General features: G+C 37.1%; 1 protein-coding gene across 3 annotated transcripts in view; it reads left to right on the plus strand.

Moving 5' to 3' along the window:
* Positions 1-310: 310 nt before the first annotated feature.
* The window catches only part of nhsl1b (NHS-like 1b), a 109565-nt gene continuing 84460 nt past the window's right edge, over positions 311-25415 (plus strand). For all 3 annotated transcript variants that reach the window (XM_067383980.1, XM_067383981.1, XM_067383983.1), the window contains exon 1: positions 311-810. In XM_067383980.1, the coding sequence (XP_067240081.1) occupies positions 489-810 (322 nt within the window). In that variant the 5' untranslated portion in view covers positions 311-488. The remainder of the gene's footprint in view (positions 811-25415) is intronic.

Below are 25415 nucleotides of genomic sequence, written 5' to 3' on the forward strand. Positions count from 1 at the left end.
ATAAAAAAAAATAAGCATTAATCATTGTTAATTAAAATGTCCTGCAGATTAAGTATTTACTTTGTTTTAGGAATTTAACCGGTTAAGTTGCATTCAAGAAAAATCTCGAAGTTCGTGATTATCGGAGAATCCATCCCGGGTTTTCCTCGCAGCAGGCGATAAAGTCAGGTAACCACTCCTTCACAGCGCTGTGGATTTACCGATCCAGTTCCAGTCGCTACAGGTGGTTAGGAAGCTTTTTCCTTGTTTTCCATATACTTTCTATTCACTTTTCGTCTCGGGTCTCGACTCGCTGCTTTCAAAAAGCATGTTCCCCGTTGCTCCCGAACACCAGCGGCAACGTCCCGGACTGCTTCTGCATCTTTCAAAAAAATTATGGCGGGACCTTTTATAAACAGACCTTCTTCTCGCAGCAACTTCTGGGACACAACTTTTGGATTGTAAATCGCCTCAACCCTATGTTCATCTCAAATTAAAAAGGGTTTAAAATGCCGTTTCCCGAGAGAACCGTTGAGCCTCAGCTGGTGAGCAGGTTGAGAGGGAGTGATGTCTCCGAGAAGAGCTTCGTGACCCCGGACGGTCGTAGAGTTCGCAAACCTGTTTTATTTTCTTCTTTGGAAGAAGTTTGTTGTCATTCACTCACCAGCATCCTGCATCAGCTCTCCGATCTATCGGGTCATGCCAGTGACATTTTCCTGGGAATTGAGACTCAGGCTGTGTTGATCTCGCAAAGGACATCAAGGATTCAAGTGCGTTTGGAGAGATTACAGCTCACCGCGCGCAAGTTTGATCCCAAAACAATTAAAATACGTAAGTTTTAGAGTCTCAGTCCTGTATTTGTTGTTGGTAACGTTAAGACTTTTATGAACAAGTCCGTAACAAACATATCAGTTAATAAACATAAAACTTGATCCATTTCATATAACAGTTACAGTTTTTAATGATTTTTTTTTTAAGCAATGACGCAAAGTATGCTTGTTAATGACTAGATTTATAAAAGTTATTGGCTGTTAGGTGATTCTGGATTCTGAAGAACAAGTGTCCAATAGTGTCATTCCCAATGAATGATAAATGTAGATTTGAGAGGCTGCACTCGAAATGAACTATGGATTGGGTCTGCAAGACAAAAGGCGAGTGTGAATGTTATGAGACAAGCACATGGCGTTGTGTTGGTGTAATGATTTGAGGTGAAGAGAATGCAGTTTTCCTTAAGGGCCAAAGTCCTGTCAAACGTGATAGATTTGCTTTAACGTACCATCTGCGCCCACCGACACCCCCCAAAGACACCTCACCTTCTTAGGGGTGCATAATATATTAGCAAGGACACATTAAATTGATCAAAGGTGACAGACTAGACAGTAGCAACGTAACAAAAGATTTCTATTTCAAATGCTGTTCTTTTACATCATCAAATGCATCACCAAATCAGAATAATTTCTAAAGGATCACGTGACACTGAAGACTGGAATAATAATTCAGCTTTGCCATCACAGGAATAAATGACATTTTAAAATATATTAAAGTAGAGAACAGTTATTTTAAATTTTAACAATATTTCACAACATTACTGTTTTTATTATAATTTTAAATTTGAATAATATTTCACAATATTACTGTTTTTATTATAATTTTAAATTTGAATAATATTTCACAATATTACTGTTTTTACTGTATTTTAAAATTTTTATATTTCACATTACTGTTTTTACTCTATATCTGTATTTTAGCCTTGGCGAGCATTATGAAACTTATTTAAAAAACATAAATCTTACCGACTCCAAACTTTTGAACACTAGTGTAAATGCATGAAGTGCAAACTTGGTCATTTTTGTATAAAACTTAAAGGGTTAGTTCACCCAAAAATGAAAATTCTGTCATTTATTACTCACCCTCAAGCCATTCCACACCCGTAAGACCTTCGTTAATCTTCAGAACACAAATTAAGATATTTTAGTTGAAATTCGTTGGCTCCGTGAGGCCTTCATAGGGATCAATGACATTTCTAATCTCAAGATCCATAAAGGTACTAAAAACACATTTAAATCAGTTCATGTGAGTACAGTAGTTCAATATTAATATTATACAGCGACGAGAATATTTTTGGAGCGCCAAAAAAACAAAACAAAGTAACGACTTATTTAGTGATGGCTGATTTCAAAACACTGAAACACAGAGCGTTATGAATCAGTGTATCGAATCTGCTGTTCGGAGTGCCAAAGTCACATGATTTCAGCCGTTGGCAGTTTGACATGCGATCTGAATCATGATTCGATACACTGATTCATAACGCTCTGAATCTTCCTGCAGCAGTGTTTTGAAATCGGCCATCACTAAATAAGTCGTTATTTTGTTTTTTTGGCGCACCAAAAATATTCTCGTCGCTTTATAATATTAATATTGAACCACTGTACTCACATGAACCGATTTAAATATGTTTTTAGTACCTTTATGGGTCTTGAGAGAGGAAATGTCATTGCTCCCTATGAAGGCCTCACGGAGCCATCGGATTTCAACTAAAATATCTTCATTTGCGTTCCGAAGATTAACGAAGGTCTTACGGGTGTGGAACGGCATGAGGGTGAGTAATAAATGACAGAATTTTCATTTTTGGTGAACTAACCCTTTAAAGAGGTCCTTGATTATGATTTCACTTTTTTAACTTTTGTTAGTGTGTAGTATTGCTGATTTGAGCATAAACTACATTTGAGCATAAACATCTTCAAAGTTACGATGCTCAAAGTCCAATGCAAAGGGAGATATTTCCTTTCCAGAAATTACTATTTAAGGACTACAGCATATGGCTGGTAGGAACTACAACAAGCTTCTTCCCGGGTTGGTGACATCACAAACCCCAAAATTTACATAAACCCTGCCCCTGGGAACACACAACAAAGGGGGTTAAGGTCATATTGGGCTGCTTTAGAGAAGAGAAAGAGTTGTTGTAATAGAGTGCCCCAGGGATGACGCGTTTTTGTAGGCAAAACCCGGAAGCGAGTTAGCATTTTAGGACTCCCGGTTCCAATGCCATAAAGTCTATGGGTTTTTTGAATAGGTTTTTGCTAAATCACCTGAAATAAGGTCTGTGGTTAACAAAGCCTCTAAATACTTTCACGTTTTGATCTATGACATAAAACACACCAGTTATAACCCACTTGTGATTTTTTTTTTAAACTTTTACTGTGACTAAAATCGGCGGTTGCTAACAAATTGCTAAAAGAGACTACTTCCTTTGGCTGGGACTTTAGACGTCATCATTAAAACCAGGACATTTAGACAGCATTTCTCATGAAAAAGTGGATAAGTATTCATACACAGTGCATATCATAATCAGCGAGCATGTTTTTAAATAAAGTTGTTTTTTAAATACAGTTTGAGGAAGCTTGGTGGTGACGACGTTGATCTGCGACCATGGTGTGCTGTAGTCCGTTTATAGCTTACTGTTAGCCTTTTATATCTGACGACTTTATTTAGGCTTCAAAATCTATAAATGTTGTGTTAACTTGTAAAGATTATCTTGATAGGCCAAACGTGTAAGTGTCATAACCCTTTGTGAAACACAGAGCTTATTTTCTGCTATTTTTCCAAAAAGTCTGTGGGAAAAATGAATAGGCTTTCAGTCGAGAGAACCCATGTGCCGCTAACTTCCGGGTTGGCCTACAAAAACGCGTCATCCCTTGGGCACTCTATCGTGTTGTTGCCATGCTGTCATTTTTTACGCTGGACTGCTTCACAAATGAGGCTCAATTCAACGCTGGATTTGCACAAAAGATTAACATGACGGCACATGCTAGTTGATGAGATGAATCAACTCCACAGCAACTACATAAATGTATCCACTAACCGTTCAGAAATGTCCAGTTGCATTCTATAAGTTGTAACTTCTTCCTGAGTCTCTCCATCAGTGTCCGACTCCGGTTTGAACAATGTAAGGCTGAACACTGTTACTGACAATTGTCATTTTGGCTGTGTGAGATTCTCCAGATTTGTTGTTATTGAGCAACCGAAGCGCGAGCTGTTAAAGCCCCGCCCTCTCCTGTAAAGTGGCTGGGGGCAAATTTGACAAGCTATAATAAATGATCTGTGGGCTATTTTGAGCTGAAACTTCAGACACATTCTGGGGACACAGGAGACTTATATTATATCTTGTGAAAAGGGGCATAATAGGTCCCCTTTAAGTTATAGAACAGCTTTTATACAACCAATTATTTTTTTTTTTAACCAGAACCTATAGAGACCATTTATAGAACTTGACCAGTCAGATTATATATTTCTTCTCAACCAATGAAAATGGCTTCAAACGAAGCAATCTGACTGGAACAGAGCATGTTAGCTGAAAGTAACACAATTTCCCCTCCTCTGCTGTTACTAAGACTTTCTAAAATGCCTTCTCACTGGCAAGAGAAACCCCACTCCGAGTGGTCCATGGAGCGAGAGAAAACGCTGACACTGCCCACTCTACTTCCACTTTGCACTGCTTGTTACACACTGATACAAATGAAACTGACACTACCCACTCTACTTCCACTTTGCACTGCTTGTTACACACTGATACAAATGAAACTGACACTACCCATTCTACTTCCACTTTGCACTGCTAGTTGTTACACACTGATACAAATGAAACAGACAGTAAAACATGCTCTTATACTAATGTGTACTGTAAACTGGTATGTTACCATCCACTGCCTTCTAACAGAGGATTGTTAACTGACACTACTAATGGCATGAGTCATCTGTGGAGGTGAATAAAGGTTCCCACAGGGAGAGCTCTTCTTTGGATGTCCTGGCCTTCAGAGGATTCCTAATAATGAACAATAGCATGTCACATCAGTCAGACAGACAGGATGCATGACTAACTGTGGTGCTCAGTACTGGAATTGACAAGACCGTCTCATGACAATTCCTAATTATTTTATGAATTGTTTGTGAATTCTTATGAATTCATACAATCTCATTCTTACATTTTTGTACGATATGTTCACACCCCCTTAGGGTTCGATTTAGGTTAGGGGTGGACCTCATGGTGATGCTTTATCTACTAATCATATGTTTTCACACAAGTCGGAAAACATAAATTTATATGATACTGCAAACTAGTACTATACTTACAAATTCTCTTGAGATCAGGTTGGAATTGATAGCAGTCACTTACTGTAGTGCCATCCTCATTTTGGGTTAAAATGACAATTTGTATTTTATTGAATATACTGAGTAAATGTAGTTTTAATAGAAATTCTGTAGTGTCATACTACAGTGAGTTTGAGACAGATGTTTCAGATGAGTAGCAAGTTGTGTTTGAGAATTGGAAATTGCAGACTCTCACCACACCCATGTTCAGGTTGCATGTTTTCTGTATAAAGGTGAGGTCTTTTATCTTTATGATATGGAATAATATGATCATACACACTTTGGTCATCATATACACCCCTGGTATTGGAAAGAGAAAGAGGATGAGCTAATAGTGCTAGAAAGGCTTGTTTACATTCTCTGCACCTCAGTTTGTTTATAAAATTTGGTTAAACAGAATTGATTTGTTTTTTGTTCTTTGTGGCTTAATGCTTGTAGTGGTGCAACGAATCAGAAAACTCACGGCTCGGATCATATTATTATGGTTTTCGAGTCACGGATTAATTATTTTTTTGGATCAGCAAAAAAAGAATGAATGAATAAATAAAATAAAATATATATACTTTTTTTTTAATGTAAGATACATACTTGCAGACAGTAAAAATAAGAATACACAAATTAAAACATGGATAAAATATGGAATCTTGTTTCCGCCATTGAATAAAAAATAAAAAAGGTCTGTGAAAAGTCTTTTTCCCCCCTCAGAATTATACTTTATAACTCACAATTGAGATTATATTTCACACGTCTGAGAAAAGAAGTCAGAATTGTGAGATATAAACTCGCAATTGTGAGGAAAAAAAGTCAGAATTGCGAGTTACATTATTCCGTGCAGCGGTGAATTTATATCCCGCAATTCTGTCTTTATAACTCGCAATTGCAACTTCATATCATGCAATTTTGAGAAAAAAAGTCAGAATTGTGAGATTAAAAGGCATAATTATCTTTTATTTTTTTATTCCATGGCAGTTACAATGGAGCTTCCATAGATAAATTCTATAGAACAGGTGCAAATAAAGTTGGGTCTAACAGTAGTATTCAGACACAGAAATGTAATATTTGATAAATATAAATATAATTGTAATTACACTGCATGCATAATGTTCACTGTATAAATTAAATATAGTTTAAACATTGTTAAAGCTGTTTTGTCAGTTTTGACAATGACCTAGTAGTTGTTTTTAGGCTGCTATCACTAAATGCATGGAACCAATGCACGAATGCACAGAACCAATATGATGAAACGCATCCGATTTCTTTCTCAACTGTTGCGTTCACATAACTGACTGTATACGAGAATACTTGTCAAGATGTGTAATTTGAGATAGTTTTGTTTGTGTATGTGTCGCGAAACAGAGCTTGACTATGTGTTTGTGTGCCATCTGAAAGGCTCCTCTGCGTGCGTTTTGAGTGTGTGCATAGAAAACTGCGTGCAACTGTGAATCAAGATCTCTTTTGCCTCTTCTTGCATTTAAATAGTTTGAAAACACTTGAGTGTTTTAAATTGACAAGACTTAGAAACACGTGCAAATAAAAACTTTCACTATATAATGGTTAAGTGCAATTAATCTATGAATCACATGCGTTCCGAACTGTGGGGCCTGGTTCATACGGATCACGGATTAACTACGATCCATTGCACTCCTAATGTCTTGCTTATCCTGGTAATGGTTCATTACTACCATTTGTCAGTGCTTAACCATACCCAGACACTATTATGTTGGGTTGGTTTGTAATTGTGGTATCAGGAATATGCTATTGTTTTCATATAATCTAAGATTATATAGGCCTGGAACAGCTTAGTGATCCTTATATATTTAAGTAAAGCATTTGACTTTTTAAATGAAGGACATCATGTTTGTGTGTGTGTGTGTGTGTGTGTTTCTTTGTTAAAGGTTAAAAGTCACAGTATGTGTTTGTGTATAGCTTGAAGGTCAGCTACTGTTTGCTTTAAAGAGGAATCACCTGATGATGAGTCAGGCTGGTCATCATAAGTTCCTTCATTGTTCCAGACTACATTTTAAGTTACTTAACAAAACTTACATGATTTTTGTTTATATGATCTGCATGGAGTTAGTCATTTAGTATCAGGGCACAACGCTAAGGATTTTTGTGGTTCAAACACACCATGGTTAAATGTTTTACTTGCAATGCCACATTTTTCACTTGCCCCACCACAAAAGTAACAAATAAATAAAATGAAGTAGGCCTAGTTATCGTTTACATTGTTTTTGACTAGAGATGCACCGATTGATCGGCCAGGGACCGTAATGGGACGATTTTCCTAAAATTTCCTCAAATCACGACAAAAAAACAGTATTTTTCCAGGCTGGATCAAGCTAACGTGCATGCGCAGTCCTAAATGCGCGTCTCATGCCTAATTTCTGAGGCGCATGTCTGACTGTTTCTATAGGAACCGGAGCTTCTAACGGCCGCTGCAGTGACACGATGACTTTACCAATCAGTGATTGGCTCTTGTTTAGAAGGCCGGGCCTTATTCCTGGTTTCTCCCAAGGTTTTTTTTTTTTTTTTTCTCCATTTTAACACCTATTTGCCACTTGTTTGCCACCTGATGTCACCTGTTGGAGTTTGGGTTCGTGTCCACTAGTAAGCGATATGACTTAATGTAATACTCACCAATACAACACATATTGCCTGTATGCCCTTTTAAATATAGCAAAATACAATGCAGTCTTTAAAGGGACAGTCATAGGATCATTGAGCTCAAAGGCACAATGATGAAACCTCATGGATCACCCCTTGCACACTTTTCCAAACTTTTAGTTACCAGCCCAAATTGTCTTAACCACTTAACCATTCAATAATAATCTCACAATATGGTTTACAACCTTTTTTGAGGGATGCGATTCTGTTAGATTACAAACACATTGTTTTATTACTGTAACACTAGCAGTTTTCAAACACATACAAACACACATTTTCTGAGCTGGATATTTTTAGTATGTGTCTGTCTCTTCTGCTCCACTCAGGCTTTTTCTAGGTCCACTGCTTGACTTTGTTTTGCATATGATGGTCTAAAAGGGTGGAGTTGATCACACAAACAATAGCGCTCCAGTTCACTATCTACAGTATATCAGTGAGTAAATGATTACACCAGTGTGCTTACAGATCAAGCGATTGCTGTGTTCTCCTATTGTGTGTGTTTACTCTACAAACCTCAGAGGTCTAATTAGGACTAATTTAGCCATAGCTGTTATCGTTCTTGTCCGATTGTTGTCAGTGTGTGTGTGTTTATAAAAACAGCAAAAGTTTATTTTCTGTGAGCATTTTTGTTAATCAAGATTATCACGGCTTAGGGTTCATGAATCTTTGTTTTTTCTCTTCGTCAGGGATATCTTTTATTATTATTATTATTATTTTTTTTTTTGTACTTCTCTTTCTTTAATTTGCCCTTTTTGTTTGGTGTTTTGTATGCATGGACTCAGAAGGGATTTCTGGGTCCAAGTCCAACCCAAATCCAAAGCCAGACCCAGGGAAAATCATAACCTTTAACCTCTGGAGCACTCAGCATGGGAAAAGAGCAGAATCATTCTTTCGTTCCCTGACCACCACCAGACCTCAGCCCCTGATATATGCAACAACGGCTGTTTTTTTTCTACAGTCTACTCACTTAAATATACAGCCTCAAATGCACATCAGCCATTGGGCCAAACTATTCCCAAAAGCCTGTTCAGTTGACCACCAAATGTACTGATTCATATTATACTGCATTATACATTATTTTCCCATGATGCTTTAGTCTCTCTGATCAGCATGATCTTTTAAACATTTTCTCAAAGTAATTTTGGGAATAACTAAAAGTTCTACTGACTCTATTTTTCAGCAATATTTATGTTAGGTTTTGAGCCAAATATTTTTGAAGGTTTATTGGGAATTGGGTAGAGATGCACCAATATATCAGTCGCTGATATTTATCGGCCAATTTTTGATCAATTCTAAGCCATCGCCATATAGGCTATAGCATGACAAAATAAAAATTAAAATAACAAAATAACATCTGTACAAAAGTTTGAAAACACTTGAGTGTTTTAAATTGACAAGACTTAGAAACACGTGCAAATAAAAACTTTCACTATATAATGGTTAAATGCAATTAATCCATGAATCACATGCGTTCCGAACTGTGGGGCCTGGTTCATACGGATCACGGATTAATTACGATCCATTGCACTCCTAATACCTTGCTTATCCTGGTAATGGCTCATTACTACTGTTTGTCAGTGCTTAACCAGCAGGGCTTGACAATAAGGACTGTTGAGGGCCAGCATGAATTGTCACTGTCCCGATCAGGCCAGTGCTACATTGTCACAAAAGTTTATCATTTGTACGTGTTTTTAAGTCTTACCTATTTAAATATTCAAGTACCAGAAGACGTGAAAGAGAATTAAATTTTGTACTTGTGCGCTGTGAGATTTTTGTTTATTGTGTGTACACATTAGAGGTTTAATTGTTCAAATTACTCATGGTTCAGTTTTTATCATGGTTTTAGGGTCACGGGTTCGGTACGGTTCGGTATGTGCTATGTTTAGGGAAAAAAGGCTACTGTAAAATAAAAATAAAGATAATAAGAACAAATAGCTAACTACAACAAACTACAACAACAGCAAAAAAATATACACAATAGAGGAAAAAATACAAATAAAATAAACTGTACTTTTCAGGTTTTTCAGGTATCTTAACAGTAGTTTTCAGGTACAGAAATTAAAGTAATCAAACACTGCATATAATCTTCACTGCATAAATTAAATAAATCTTAAATTAATCTTTATTAAAGTTACAAAAGCTATAGCAGTGAGTGATTTCCTTGAGTCTTGCTGTTTGATTATCATTTAAAACACAGACAGCAGGAATATTAGGCTGCTGTGACTTTGAGACATAATGAACAGATCACTTTGCTAGGATACTTGGCAAGACGGGTACATTGACATAATTTTTGTGTGAATTTGTCCATTCAAGTGCAAGACTTGAAAGTGAACTCTATATTTTTGCAATGTCTGAGATGCGGCTTTCTGTGTGCGCACTTTGGATCAGTGCACACTCAAATCTTTAACCTCTGGATCCCTCGGTGCATGCACAAGTTCTCTTTCGCAATTTCTTGCTCTTGAAAGTTTAAAATGGCAAGGCTTAAATGAGTTCAGTTTAAACATAGATGTTGTTCAGGTCCCCCCGTGCTTCCATGCTGTCACCACCCGGGTGATGACTGCGCAAATGACTGCTCATATTAGAGCATATGACACTCTCATTGAGCAAAGTTTAGGGGAAACCACAATGTGTATCCATTAATAATTTAATAGCTGCTAAATACAGTCTTTAGCCATCTCAAAATGAACATCCATTTATATCTATATTCATACTGTATAATGTTGTGGTGTCTAAAATCCCTTGCACCATTGAAGCATAGCTTTTCATTTTTAACTAAATAGTATTGAATTTAAATACCGGCCAGCTAATTATGGACATAACATGAAGATAATTATATCGATATTGGAAAAAAAATAATATCAGTGTATCTCTATATCTTTTTTTTTTTTTTGCTGGAGATTTAGGAAACAGAAAGCAAAGTACAGTAGTCAGACAATGAACTTGAACCTGCAAAGCTTCATGTCCATTTAAAATGTTTTAGTTGCATTTCTTCCTTTGCTCATCCCTCTGAAACAGGAAATCTACCCGTATAAGTGCTGGGATTTTAAGCCTGCAAAAACCATGAGGATTAAAGCTAGATAACATCAGGCCTGGACATGTGAAAGCATGATTTCTCTTTCTGCTTTTAAATGGGACATTTTTCCCAGTGTGATTCCCCCTCACGTGTGTTTGAGTGGTCTTGGGAAAGTGCATGATAGTATTTGCAGCACTGTTAAATCTACATGTTTTTTTTTGTTTGATGCCTCTCTGACACAGCATCTTATTGCACAACAACCATAGAGCAGGTCCTTCCACATTACTTTATTAGTTAATAAAGTAATCCACTCAACACTCCAAAAATGTATCTCTGTTCAGGCATAGCTAGTAAGGCATGTCCAGAGGGCAAGGTAAGGTGCAACCAGAGGACTCACTTTAAATGACTACTCAGAATTCCACATGGATCTTTTGGGATTTGAGATGATTTTACATGTCCTTTTTACACATTTGGTGCTCATTGTGCAAATTTATGAAAGCCTGACAATAAGATGCTGAGGTAGTTTCAGAATAAAAGGTTAATTGTGGGAGTGAGTGACTGATTCAGTCAATCTTTTATGAAGAAGGAACTTGTGAGAGATGGATATGTGAATGTTTTTTTTTGTGTTTACCATATGCAAAGATTTTGAGATCAATCTCAAAAGAGGGACATTATTGATTCAAAGTTGCATGTAATTGTTTTGCTCTGAATTATTAAGGTTCTCTTAAGGTGCTTACTGCTTTGGTGACTGTGGAAATACTTTATTTTCCCTTAGTTAGATGCAGTCACGTTCACCGCTTTGGACATCTGGAGGTTAAGTAAGATGGATTAAAGACAGAAGGAAGATTTGAAATCACATGCACATGGAGGAGCGGAGCTACATGAACTGAATACTGTAAGTTGAGTAAGGCGGATGAAAGATGTGGTTATGTAACAGGTTTCGATGGACTGACGGACTATCAGTCTTTTAATCTTCTATGTTCTGCCAGGTGGATGATGATCACTGGTAGAGAGGCTAGTCAGTGGTCTGCCTGTTTAAACACTTAGTGGATCTCAACAATGCAACTCATGACATCTATGTACCTTTTCTAAGTACTGTCATCCAGCATCTCAGAAATGTCTTTGGTCTGCGTTCCTGTGTGAAATTGAAACACGGAATCTGTTGGACAGTTTGGTTTCTGTCTCTGCTTTTCAATGCCCTTTATTCATACAATCGTTCTGCAGATGGAAGCTTTCATGATGTCCTTGCCTTTCATATATTGGCTGGTCCATGTGTGTGTGTGTCCATTCAGTGTTTTGTTTTTGAGTCCTTGATGTTCCTCTTGATCTTGCTCTGTCAGATCTCACCAGCCTCTGTGACCTGATCCATCTCATCTGGCCTCGGCTGACCTCATGTCCTCTTAAGAATCCTTTATTAGGCCGGTGATGTATAGTATGCCAAGTTTATGGAGTTTATTTCCCATCCTAAAGCCAGCTGGATTACTGGTGGCATTACAGTGCTATGAGGACCTTCTGCTCTTGTAGACTTTGAAAAATATGCCGTTTTGTAGTTTAAGTCCTTGGTTACGGGGATTTACAGGCACTATGGGATTCCAAATGCATGACGAAGCCATGTGCTTTTTATCTCAAAACTACATTTGATTGTATCTTTGTGAATAGGACCATAGCTTCATGGCTCATACAACTTTGATTGTCCAGTTTGTGTCACTGGCCATTCCAGATGGGATCTGAAACTACGTGTGTTTGCTTTGTGCTTTCACCGGCCCACGTGCCCAAGTTCTGTCTGTAGGCTCGGGTTTGTTTTTCCATCAGAGAAGCCCTGGGGCAGGGCAGAGGGGCCGCTGTGTCCTGTAACACGCTCATGATGATTGCGATGATAGCAATGAAAGCTGTGTTGTCCTTGTTTTCAGGCCTAATCCAATAGCCATTGTGTTTTTAGAGCTATCTCACTGCATAATACAACGGATCAAACAACCCATGTGCTTGCGCACACATATGTTGGCGTGTGCCCACACATTCATTAATATGGGGGCCCAGGGATGGTAAACAAATGGAAAGATCTCACTTTTGGATGTTTTTCTCATTATAGGTCAATTGTATGATAAAGAATGATTGGACAGTTGAAGAAGTGTGATGTAACAATGTAACTCAAATGATGAGGCATTTAAAGGGTGTAAACCTGGCTTTGAGTTGCTGGCTGTAGGTATTATGCTCAGTCATCCTGTGACGTACTTTAGAAAAAGCAGATGGACAACTTGGAGATAAATATTGACTATTGTGTAAACAACTTCTTAATTATATGGCAATACGATTTTTAAAACAACCTGAGGGGAAATACTAAGGCAAAGTTGCATAACTATACCTCTGATGTTTGTGGTTTTATGAACTGTGAGAATCTTTTCCCAATGAAATTATCTCATCATAGTCAACTGTAGAATTTTCGGGGATCTTTTTCCCATGCAGTGATATTAATCAATCTTAATAGTGTCCATTCACTGACAAGTCTTAAAGGATACATTGCACTAAACCAAGCATTTGTGACAGAGAGTTAGAATAAGGGTTGAATGAATGATACAGTATATCATTTTTTATTTTTTTTTTATTTTTTTAATGTTACTACATGCTTTCAAACATTCCGAAATGAAAGAGAGACAATGGTATCGTTCCTGCTAGGTGGAATTTTACAATGGAGGAAATGTTTGTGGAGCTATGGCGTTTATGATGTTTCCTCGAGGGACTACTGTGACAGAGTGCAAAAAGGGAAATAAAACATATGTCTCTTTGGTGGAAGTCCAATCCATGCAATCCAGATGTGTGTCCACTTTTGGGATTTTCTGATGACAAGACAGAGCAAAACTTGCTGCTAGCCATTGTTTGTTTACGTACACGGCACCTTCTGCCAGTCGATAGTCCCGCCTTCTCGATGATGGCATGATGAATGATGTGGTAGCATTATGTATTATACACCACAAGATTTTAGGAGCCAAAATCGTATAATTTGACATAGTAACTATCATAACCATCAAAAATATTGTGTAGTCTGAACCCGTCATAACATTATTGAACCTCAAAGAGCATTAAAACAATAAAAAATGCATGTCATGAGTCATGACCCCTTTAAATGGGTAATTTCTAGGCTGAAAAGGTGAAGGAAATTTTGTGTGTGTATATATATATATATATATATATATATATATATATATATATATATATATATATATATATATATATATATATATATATATATATATATATATATATAATTAATGCTCCTTTTTAATTTCTCTAAAATGCTTTTTTATTGTTCTTGTCTAATCACAACTGACTAGAATGGTCATTAGAATTTACTGGTTGAAAGCTTTGGGAAGTCTAAAAAACTGCTGATCAGACACTGTCATGATTGGTCACCGTGATTTTGCCAAGTAAGACATGTTCCTGGATCAACAAAATTTGTTAATCCTGGACCAACATTCTTGTCCAAAAATTTAGTTCTAACTCTATCCCTACCCCTACACCTACCCATAACTTATCCCTAAAATCAGAGTGAAATAATGTGTATAACACTGATGTAAAAGCACCTATCCCTGGTTGTAAGCCTAAAGTTGACATAAACTGTAAACTTGTCCCTCAAATCTGATTAATTGTTTGGAATGTTGATCCAGAAACATGTTGTACTTGGTGAAGTCACTTTCACCATCATGATCAGCCTTTAAGATTTCTGGACGTTAATCTGCTTAAAGTTACTCATTACAGGCCAAATAAGACAAAGAATGAAATGTAGTTCACCCAGAAACACAGCAACCAGTTCCCAGAAAACAATAAATAATTGATATGAAAAGCAATAAAAGCAGTGATAAATATGAATCAGTGTAACATACATAAAAACATGTGCCTTAGTTTTTTTTTTTTTTTTTTTTTTTTTTTTATGAAACAATTGTTTTATTGCAAGTGTCAAAGATATTGTAGTCCAGGTTGCATTTATCTTGTTCATGTGTTCATGAAACAGACTCCATATCTTGATCCTCTTCCCCTCTTGGAAACTTATTTATTAGTCAGTTCTGCTGCTGCAGTGACAGAAGCTTTCCACATCAGTCTTAATCATGTCAGAATGAGGCCTGTTGGGCTGTTTTTGGATTAGACTAAAAAAAACACCCTCCCTTTTGTTTGAGGTCAAAGGTGCTCTTCTCAGAGGTATACAGCCTGTTTGAAAGGACTGATCATTAGTGTTCCTCCCAGACACGAGAGCCTCTCCCATGGGCTGTTAGCTGGAGGAATAAGTTCAGGACTGGAAGTGCTTTGGCTTGGTATGGGTGGTGTTTGTGTTAGTTCAATGTTCTGTAGTGTTTCCACCTCTGTGAATGTTGTTTGGACATGAACCTCAAAGTGGCCACATGAAAATGATGTTGGGCATGGCACGGTACACCCAGGCACCACATAAACACAAACATTACTCAGAATATGCACAAATAGTGCACTGGAGACCAGTTATTTTCTGTAGAGCAGGTGTCTGCAATATTTTTGAAACAAGGTGCTATTTATTTTCTTGCTAATCATAGTATCATATCAATTTTTTTATACATTACTGTTCAAAGTCGGTAAAAAGTTGTTAGGATTTTTGACTGATTTTCTCTCTTATATTCACAGAGGCTGCAGTTTTTAAGCAAAATAAAAACAATAATATTGTGAAATATAATTAAAAAAAAAAAAAAAGTCCTGTGATGACAGCTTATCAGCAGCCATTATTCCAGTCTTCAGTGTCACATGATCCTTCAGAAATCATTCTAACATGCGGACTTGGCACTCAAGAAAGAGTTCTTATTATTATCAAAGTTTAAAATGGTTATGCTTCTTAATATTTTGTGGAAATCATGATACTTTTAAAAGATACCCAGAATCTTTTAAGAAGAGCATTTATTTAAAATAAAGATTTTGTAACATTATAGATGTCTTTACTGTCACTTTTGAACAATTTCATGCATCCTTGCTGAATATATCTATTCTTTTTAAAAAAATGACTGACCTTAAACTGTTTACTGTGTGACTCACCGAAGAAATACTAGACCTGTAGTTGTTACGTTCTGTTACATTATGCTATTTCTGTGATCCAAGATTACAGAGAAAAGACCTAAAAGAAGACCTATTTAAAATATTTGTAACAAATTATAACAATTGAATCATATTTTGCAATTATTTGAGTGCTAAATTCACTGTGAAAACCTTACATAGCTTAAACACAAATATTAATTACAATAATGGTAATACATTTTAATTATAGAGTGCTTTTCAGGGTACTCAGAGACCACTTACAAGAGAAAACTGGGTTATATCTTTATTTTGATGGGGCAATTTTTTTAATTGTTTAGTACTGATTACAGAATATTCATAATAAAAGGATTAGTTCACTTTAAAATGATAATTACCCCAAGCTTTACTCACCCTTAAGCCGTCCTAGGTGTATATGAATTTCTTCTTTCTAATGAACACAGTCGCATTTATATTAATAAATATCCTGACACACCCAAGCTTTATTATGTCAGTGAACGGGAGGGACCAACGTCGCGTCAGTTACGTTTTTTTCGTAAGTTGAATATGGAAGGCATATGGAGTATAAGCGATTTGAATTGCGAGAGGCGTTACAATACTTCGTAAGTTGAATATGGAAGGCCTTCTGTTGGAAGCCAGATATTTTACTTCAATATTTGTTAAATATGGATATTTTTCTTACATAAATGCATCGCTTTGCTTCAGATGGTCTTTATTAACACCCCAGAGCTGTGTGGAGTATGTTTATGATGGGTGGATGCACTTTCTTGAGCTTCATACTCATTGGTCCTGTTCACTGCCATTATAAACCTTGGACGCATCAGGATATTTATTAATATAACTCAGATTGTGTTCGTCAGAAAGAAGAAAGTCATATACATCTAATGGCTTCAGAGTAAAATTTGGGGTAATTTTCATTTGACCAATCCTTTAATGTCACCTTGACTCTATTTGCCATCTCAAATGAAGAGTTTCACTGGGCCTGTCACAATGCATTCTGGCATTTCTTTATTTGTTGTGATGTTGCCACCTCATTTTGAATGAGGGATTATATATCTTGGCATAATTTTGCTGCTGTTTTTTGCTGTGCCCTTTCATTAGAAGCATTTATGACATCTAAAATAAAGATGGAGTCTAGGTAGAAAGCTCACTAGGGTTTGAAACTCTCTCACTCTCCTTTTGCGTGGGTAAGTGATGCTCTTTAGCAGGTGAGCTTGGCTCGTCTCACTAAACATAAAGCTCATTGTGTCTGAGCGTCTGTGTGCTGAAGTTATAGCTCGTGGGCTGCTGTCGTCGCTCAGTAAAAATAAACATAGATTTTCCAGCCCCATCTGTCGCTCAGTCTCTCCCTCCAACCCCTCTCTCCTTTCCTCACTCACTCCTCCAATTCCTTGTCACTTCTAAAGCTCTTCTACCCCTCTCACTCCTTCTCTCGTGTCCCCTCTGAACTCTCTTATTAGACTTCATTTTCTCCTTCACTCTTCACATGACTTTGATTACATAGTTTGAGGGTGTGTGTGTGTTCATATGTCTGTGTGTGTGGCGTGTAGCCGAGCCAGGGCCTCACGCCCCACTGTGACCGAGCTCTACAAAGGAAATGCCACACAGACCCCGGGACGTTTTATTCACCGTGAAATGCTCTTACAACAGTAGTGCTTTCCAAATACGCAAAGGAACCAGTTTACCAGGGAGCAGTTCAACAGTTCAAATTTGTCTCTGAAATGATTTTTTCCCATGTGAGAAGTAATCTCAGGAACATTTAGTGATTTGAAAATGTTTTAATGTATTGAAAATGTTTACCTAAAAATGTTAACCTTAAAATTCTGTCATTTTCTCACACTCATGTCGTACCAAACCTGTATGACTTTCTTTCTTCTGCAGAACATAAAAGATATTTTTTCTTTTAGTTAACTGGATGATCCTGTCAGTTTATTGATCTCAGGAACCGGATGAGTTTTATTCATGAACAAATCTTTCATACCGTTTTTGTGAAGTAAATTGAAAAGATTGTTGTTGAAAGGATCTGGCTCAAAAGAACTATTCATTCATAAAGAATGGTCAATTGATTCTTTAAGATGATTCATAGGTACTTTGCTCAGGAACTCTCATGAACACCCCAAAGAGGCAACAGCTTAAAGGTGCCATCGAATGAAAAATTTAATTTACCTTGGCATAGTTGAATAACAAGAGTTCAGTACATGGAAATGACATACAGTGAGTCTCAAACTCCATTGTTTCCTCCTTCTTATATAAATCTCATTTGTTTAAAAGACCTCCGAAGAACAGGCGAATCTCAACATAACACCGACTGTTACGTAACAGTCGAAATCATTAATATGCACGCCCCCAATATTTGCATATGCCAGCCCATGTTCAAGGCATTACACAAGGGCAGCCAGTATTAACGTCTGGATCTGTGCACAGCTGAATCACCAGACTAGGTAAGCAAGCAATAACAATAGCGAAAAATGGCAGATGGAGCGATAATGACTGACATGATCCATAATATCATGATATTTTTAGTGATATTTGTAAATTGTCTTTCTAAATGTTTTGTTAGCATGTTGCTGATGTACTGTTAAATGTGGTTAAAGTTACCATTGTTTCTTACTGTATTCACGGAGACAAGATAGCCATCGCTATTTTCATTTTTAAACACTTGCAGTCTGTATAATGCATAAACATTCTTTATAAATCTCTCCAACAGTGTGTAAAGTTAGCTTTAGCCACTGGGCACCATCAAACTTATTCAGAATCAAATGTCAAATGTAAACATCCAAATAAATACTATACTTACGCGATTACACATGTTGCATGACGAACACTTTGTAAAGATCCATTTTGATTAGCTGTGTGAACTTTTGTTTATGCTGTTTAAGGCAGTCGCGAGCTCGGGGGCGGGGAGCACGAGAATTAAAGGGGCCACAGCCTGAATCGGCGCATTTATAATGCTTCCCCAAAATAGGCAGTTAAAAAAATTTATATAAAAAAATCTATGGGATATTTTAAGCTGAAACTTTACAGACACATTCAGGGGACACCTTAGACTTATATTACATCTTTTGAAAACACGTTCTTCGGCACCTTTAAATTTCTGACTGTTTTTCACTTAAAACTATTGTAAGACTATAATATAGTGAAAGAGTCATATGGACTACTTTTTTGTCATTTCGAAACTTGAGGGCTTCAATGTTCATTCAACTTTTTCTTTTTTTTTTATTGAAAGTAGTGGCCAAAATTCACCTTTTGTGATCCATAGAAGAAAGTAAGTCATATGTGTTTTGAAAAAATGAAGGTGAGTAAATTATGACAGAATTTTTGGGTTAACTATTACTTTAAAAAGTGATAATGTGCTGTTGACACTTAAACAAGCTGTCTGCAAGCAAATGGAGGAAGCTTCATGCATGTGTAGGCCTTTTGTGGAGTGTGTATGTGTTTGTTAGTGTGTTAAAAGTTATTCATTTCTGATCTCTTTTTGTGTCCCACTGTGAAACAACACCATAGTCACAGCGTCCTACACATATGCTCACTTTAAGAGAAGATCAATTTCATATTTAAAACACAAGGTGAACATCACCAAACAACAGGGAAAAGTTGTGTAATTTCCGTTCTATCTTTACTTTTCCACATTCTTTCTTTTTTAAACATGCATATACACTGAATACACACACTAGTTGTTCTCCCACAACCTGCTGACATATATGCTCACCATAACAATCACTTTTTAACAGGAGGATGTTATTCAGGAAGAACTGGCAGTGTGGAAAAACTTTACCACACAGGCAATAAAATTATATTAAAACACCTTTTCACACACTCTCAGCTACAGGACCCCAGCGACACACCTCGACCCCCCTGAACAAACATGCTTTGTGTTGAAAAGTGTGCGTGTGTGGTCAGATGTGTTTTAGATTTATGCCTGTTCAGCATATTTGCACTGACCATTGCTGGAGAGCTTGCACTTTTCTTCCAGACATGGTTTAGTCCTGTGGGATGAGAAAGAGCTAAAAATACAGAAGTATGTTTTCTCTGTTATACTCGCTCTCCTGTTTGTCTTTGTATGAGACTGTGTGTGTGTGTGTGTGTGTGTGTGTGTGTGTGTGTGTGTGTGTGTGTGTGTGTGTGTGCGCGTGTTTTTGTGATTTATGAGGACACAAATTTATATAATGACTTGGGTATTACACTGGTATTACGACATAAACATGAAACATGAGGACATTTCATGAGTCCTCATATTTAAAATAGCTTTAAAAACATACTAAACAATGTTTTATTAAAAACCGTCTGGGTAGTTTTAGGGGTAGGGGAAGTGTAGGGGGATAGAATGTATAGTTTGTACAGTATAAAAACCATTACGCTTATGGAATGTCTTCACTTTGATAGCAAAACAAACCTCTCTCTCTCTGTCTGTGTGTGTGTGTGTGTGTGTGTGTGTGTTGCCTTTAGGTCAGTATGTCTGCAGTGCAGCAGCTGTGTGTGCATTGTCAAGAAGGGGACAGGAATTTGGGGATGAGATAAATATGTAATTTATTTTCAACAGCAAACAAAAATGACTTAAGCACTATAGGTGGGTTATATGAGCAAAAATGTTTGTTACAATATTTCTAAAAATGTATTTTATATATATATATATTACAATACACATTTTTTTATAGAATTAATAATTAGTCTTCACTAGACTTAATGTGATTTGACCAATAGCTCAATTCTGCATTTGATGTGAACAGTATTCATAAATATGTTCAGCTGCAGGGCAAATCTCAAACCGATCCATCTTCATCTGACTCCCCAAACATAGAGGGGTTTGTTTCTATTCGCACACTGACTGAAAAGATGATGTTTGATGCTGTTTGAGATAGATTACCAGACAGCAGAAGAATGCACTCAGTGCTTCAGTAGACAGAACAGACCTCGTCCGTCCTCATAAAACACTGCTTTCTCTGTAGCACAACATCTCATCCTGCAGAGAGTCGGACCTCTGACACTCGCACGATCATGGAAAATCCCTCACAAACTCGCTTCCTCTGCGGATGAGCACTGATACTTTATGGGACATAACATAACTGGGACACAAAGAATTGTGTTGCTTTCCTTTGTGGTTCGTTTCTCTGGCCTCAGGTCGAGAGATATGTGATGTGTTGGTGATAGTTGGCTGATCATATCAAGGTTTGATAACTGTTTAGCCCGCAAATTACGTGTAAGGTACTTGCAAAGTAATTAAACTCGGCTGCACAGACATTATCTGTCAATAATTCATTCAAATCAATGTTATAATTCAAACAAATAAATGTAATCTTACCGCAATACTTTATCTCTGTCTGATTTAAAGCATGCAGAATGCTAGATTGTTCCTGACAAAAATTGCATATTTTAACCCTTCCAGTTAAATTTTGTGATGTAAACATCAATAACAGCTTTAAAGGTGCTAAAGAGGATGTTTTGTTTTATACATTTTTGCAATATTACTTGAAACTGTCTTTACTAACTGATAAAAGACTATTTATTAGGTGCACTGAAAGGAATAATATTAACATACATCATCTGTGCATGAGGTAGGGCCTTAAAAACATCAGCCAATCGTTTACGCGATCATCGTGTAAACGATTGGCCCTCTGGCTTGTCAATCACTGCCATTACGTTCCTTGTGAAAGACGTGCGCGGATTGGCCCTCTGACTTGTCAATCACTGCCATGATGTTCCTTGTGAGAGACGAGCGCGGCTGCGCGCTCCAGTAACTTTCCACACTCCACAGGCGCCGCATGCAATGTTTTTGTCCGGAGACAGGAGTAACAACTGCAGATTATGAGTTACCTGCGGTGAGTCCAACATAATGAATCCACTAACACGACACAGCGAATGCCGGTGGTAAACACTCGTGTTCCAATACTGCACGCGTTTTGGGAGGCGTTCCCTCGAAATGAGCTGTGAAGGAGGGGAGTTGTTCTTACGCATGTGCTCATTTCAAAAACTCACTAACAGTCTTTTGGTGACCATGGTATTTCACTATTTTAATGCACTTCTGCTTCGCATTGGGTGGTTCTTTGCCTCCATGTTGTGCATTAAAATTGTGGAATGCATAACTAGTCATAGATTATTCCGTATAATACATACTTTATATATATATATATATATATTTTTTTTTTATAAAGAAAACTGTTAGCATGTTTTATGAGTTGACCAAGGTTGTCCGATTTTATTTGGTACCTATGAAACCATGGTTTGCAAATATGACTTTATGATTGGTATAAAAGCAGAGTTTTACAAGTTTCTTTGGTGTTTTGAATGGCCCTCAGGGCTCTAGGTCTCTATGTAGGCGTGTTGTGGTGCATGGGTCACATCAGCGGTCTCGCATGTGTTAAAACCAGATGAAGCAGGAATAAAGCTTTTCTTTCTTTGGGGTGTGCGGGATGGTTTGAATCCTCCACAGATCTGTGTGATGGATTTATGTGTGAAGATAAAGTAGGTTTGCATTTACCAGCCATAAAATGTGCTAAACATTTCTGTTCAACGAGCCTTTTTTCACATAGGAGGACCTTGAGTGTGTGTTTGTGTATTTGTCCCAGATCACCATGTGACCTGCATCAGCATAAACCTGTAGCTCAACTCTGTTTGTACATTCTGAGTTAGTGTTACACATGGTGCAGCTGATAGTATCGCTGGGCAATATATTGCATATTTACAATATATTTTGGATGATTTTTGTAGCAGTAATGTAAATGTAAGCAATATTTATAAACAGGGCATAAAATTAACACTCGCCAAGTGCCACATATAAGTAAAAATAGCATTGGTGTCGGCGCCGATGGCCTCATGGGCAGCATGCCGACATGTAGCGCCAATGCACTTCGGGCGACCCGAGTTCGAGTCCCGGCTCGTGGTCCTTTCCCGATCCCGTCCCCGTCCCCGTCCCCTCTCTCTCTCCCACTTTGCTTCCTGTCTAATCACTGTCCTATCATAATAAAGGCAAAAATGCTAAAAATAAATCTTAAAAAAAAAAAAAAAATAGCATTGGCGAGTATATGAAACGTGTCAATCGTGAGTTAGCCTGTAACATATTTATGAATTCTAACAATGCAATGTTGTGAGAACATGAACATAAACAAATGTGAAATATGCTCTGGACAGTTGACAGGTCAGCACCTTATCATCACAAGATTTTAAGCCTTGGGAATTTAAATATTCAAGTGCAAGAAATATGCATACAGGGAACTTTGTTCGTTACTCGCACACTGTGTAAAATTTTGCGCATGCTCCCAGAAAGCTGCGTCTCACAGCGTGTAAATACTGAATTGAGTTCTCCTTCATGTCTTTTTGTGCTTGAAATTTTCAACTGTGACAGCAGCCTAATATTTCTGCTGCTGTCTGTTTGTAATGTTAATCAAGCAACAAAGGATGAAGAAAAAAGCATTTTCTGCTCTAAACTGAATAACTTTTGTAACTTTAATAAGGATTAATCTGTTCAATTTATACAGTGAAGACTACCCAGTGTTATTTTACATTTGATTACTTTATTCAGTGTCTCTACCTCAAAACTACTGTTACTTTTCTTGTAAATGTTTTACATTTATATTAGTTAGGCTACTAGTTTTAGCTGTGGTATTGAAATCGGAAAAAAGAAATTGATAAAATAAAATGTCTTGATTATTGAGAAACTAGACTTATACTGAGTGTTACTTCTTATATTATTATACAATATGAATAATTAGCAATAATTGCTGTTTGGTTGAAATGATTGAAATTAAATAATATTTTTATATATATATAGAGATATATATTTCGAATGTCAACAAAAGATATCAAGATATTTTAGCTATATCATCCATCCCTATTTGATTGCATTGTATGCAAGCCTTGAATTGGGGGTGTGTTGACAGTCATTGTTATTCCACTTCCGAAAGCGTTAGCTTTATTTATGAATCAAGCTCAAACCCAGTTTAAACAGCAGTATCACAGTTCAAACAGCAGTAACACTCAACGTTTAGCTTAGCATATGAATCACGGCTTAGAGAGCAGTTCATAATCTTACCACACACATAGTGTAATGTCTGTCATGTCAAGTGTATTATTAAAAAACAGTAGACTGAGGAAATCTGGACACTTTACAGGAAACATTAGATATGCTTTTCTTGTATCCTCCAATAATCCAGCACTTCTGCAGACCTGAGAACAGAATTTGAGGGTGTATCATAAACCTTCTAATGAATCATGACAAATTTAATCTACATGCAAACACCACTAGGGAGTGTTTCAAACGTTGGAAAAAGGATTTGATCTTTGTTTGCTGTTGCTGCCCTGAGCAGGAGTTCAGGTTCTCTGGGTGGGGCTGTTGTTTTGCTTTGAATTGGGACTTGTCTCGTCTTTCAACTGCGTAATCGCTTTAGGATTCCTCCTGAACGTGTGCATCTATGTGTGGAATTCTGCCCTTGGAACTTTTGAAATCATGTAGGCCTATGTTGTGTGTGTGTGTGGATTCAGAAATATGTTTCATTGTTGGGGAATATATTTACCAAGGAAAACTAACTTACCAAGTTAACACATTACTCATAATGACTTTCTTCAATGAAACGCAAAGGTATTTCAATGAACGTTGGGGTCCAAACAACATTGCAGCCCATTGATTTCCATTGGAAAACAAAAAAGAAAACATTTCACACGTTTGTGTTCCACAGAAGAAACAAAGTCATACAAGTTCGGAAATAACATGTGGGTGAATAAATGACGATAGAATTTTATTTTTTTATGTGTGAACTCTCCCTTTAATAGCACTGCAACTTATAGCTAACAAATCTCTATTAGTCTATAAAATATCTTTTAATCTTTTTTATCTCTTCTGAAAACCCCACCCCCATCTCCGTATCTCCTCTTCCTCCCTCTGTGTCTCTCTTCTCTCTTCATCTTTTATTCACACTTGTCTATTGAGTGGATAAACATCAAATAAACCTCGCCGTAGCCATTCTGAGGCTCGCCTGTAGCCTGACCCCAGTTAGCCTGTTTCAGCCCTTCTCTCTCTCTCTTGTCTATAATCACAGTAGTGTCTGCAGCTGGAGAGTAGGGGGATGAGTGGGGTTAATCAGCCCGTGAAGGGCTGCGGTTTCTGGGGGATCATTGGTCTGCTGGGACTCCTGGTCTGGAGCTTCTGAAGTCTTTGTCCTCCTTTGACAAGGAGGTAATTTGATAGCCTTTATAGTGTCCGATTAAAATGTCAGTCTGGAGAGGAAAAGCTGTATATTGTTCTCACTCTTTTTTTCCTTCTCCTTATACTTTCATATGCTTACTTTACACCTATTTACATATATATAAATAATATGTTATATGCTGCGTTTGTTTTGTCAGAATACATGGCTACTTTTAAATGGACATCAATGGAGAAAGATGCTAAAACAAACAGATTTAAATTCTGATTTTAATGCCAATTTGACATGAAAACAAGGTTGTGAGGGATATATGTCCTGTTTAATAGGTTGTGCAGTCTTAAAGTCTAACTTTCACACTTGATGTTTTTTTTTTTTGTTCGCTGGACATTTTAATTATTATTTTCACAACAACCTATTTAAATTGCTGCATTTCT

Source organism: Chanodichthys erythropterus, chromosome 4 (assembly GCF_024489055.1).
Source record: "Chanodichthys erythropterus isolate Z2021 chromosome 4, ASM2448905v1, whole genome shotgun sequence".
NCBI classification, from domain to species: Eukaryota; Metazoa; Chordata; class Actinopteri; order Cypriniformes; family Xenocyprididae; genus Chanodichthys; species Chanodichthys erythropterus.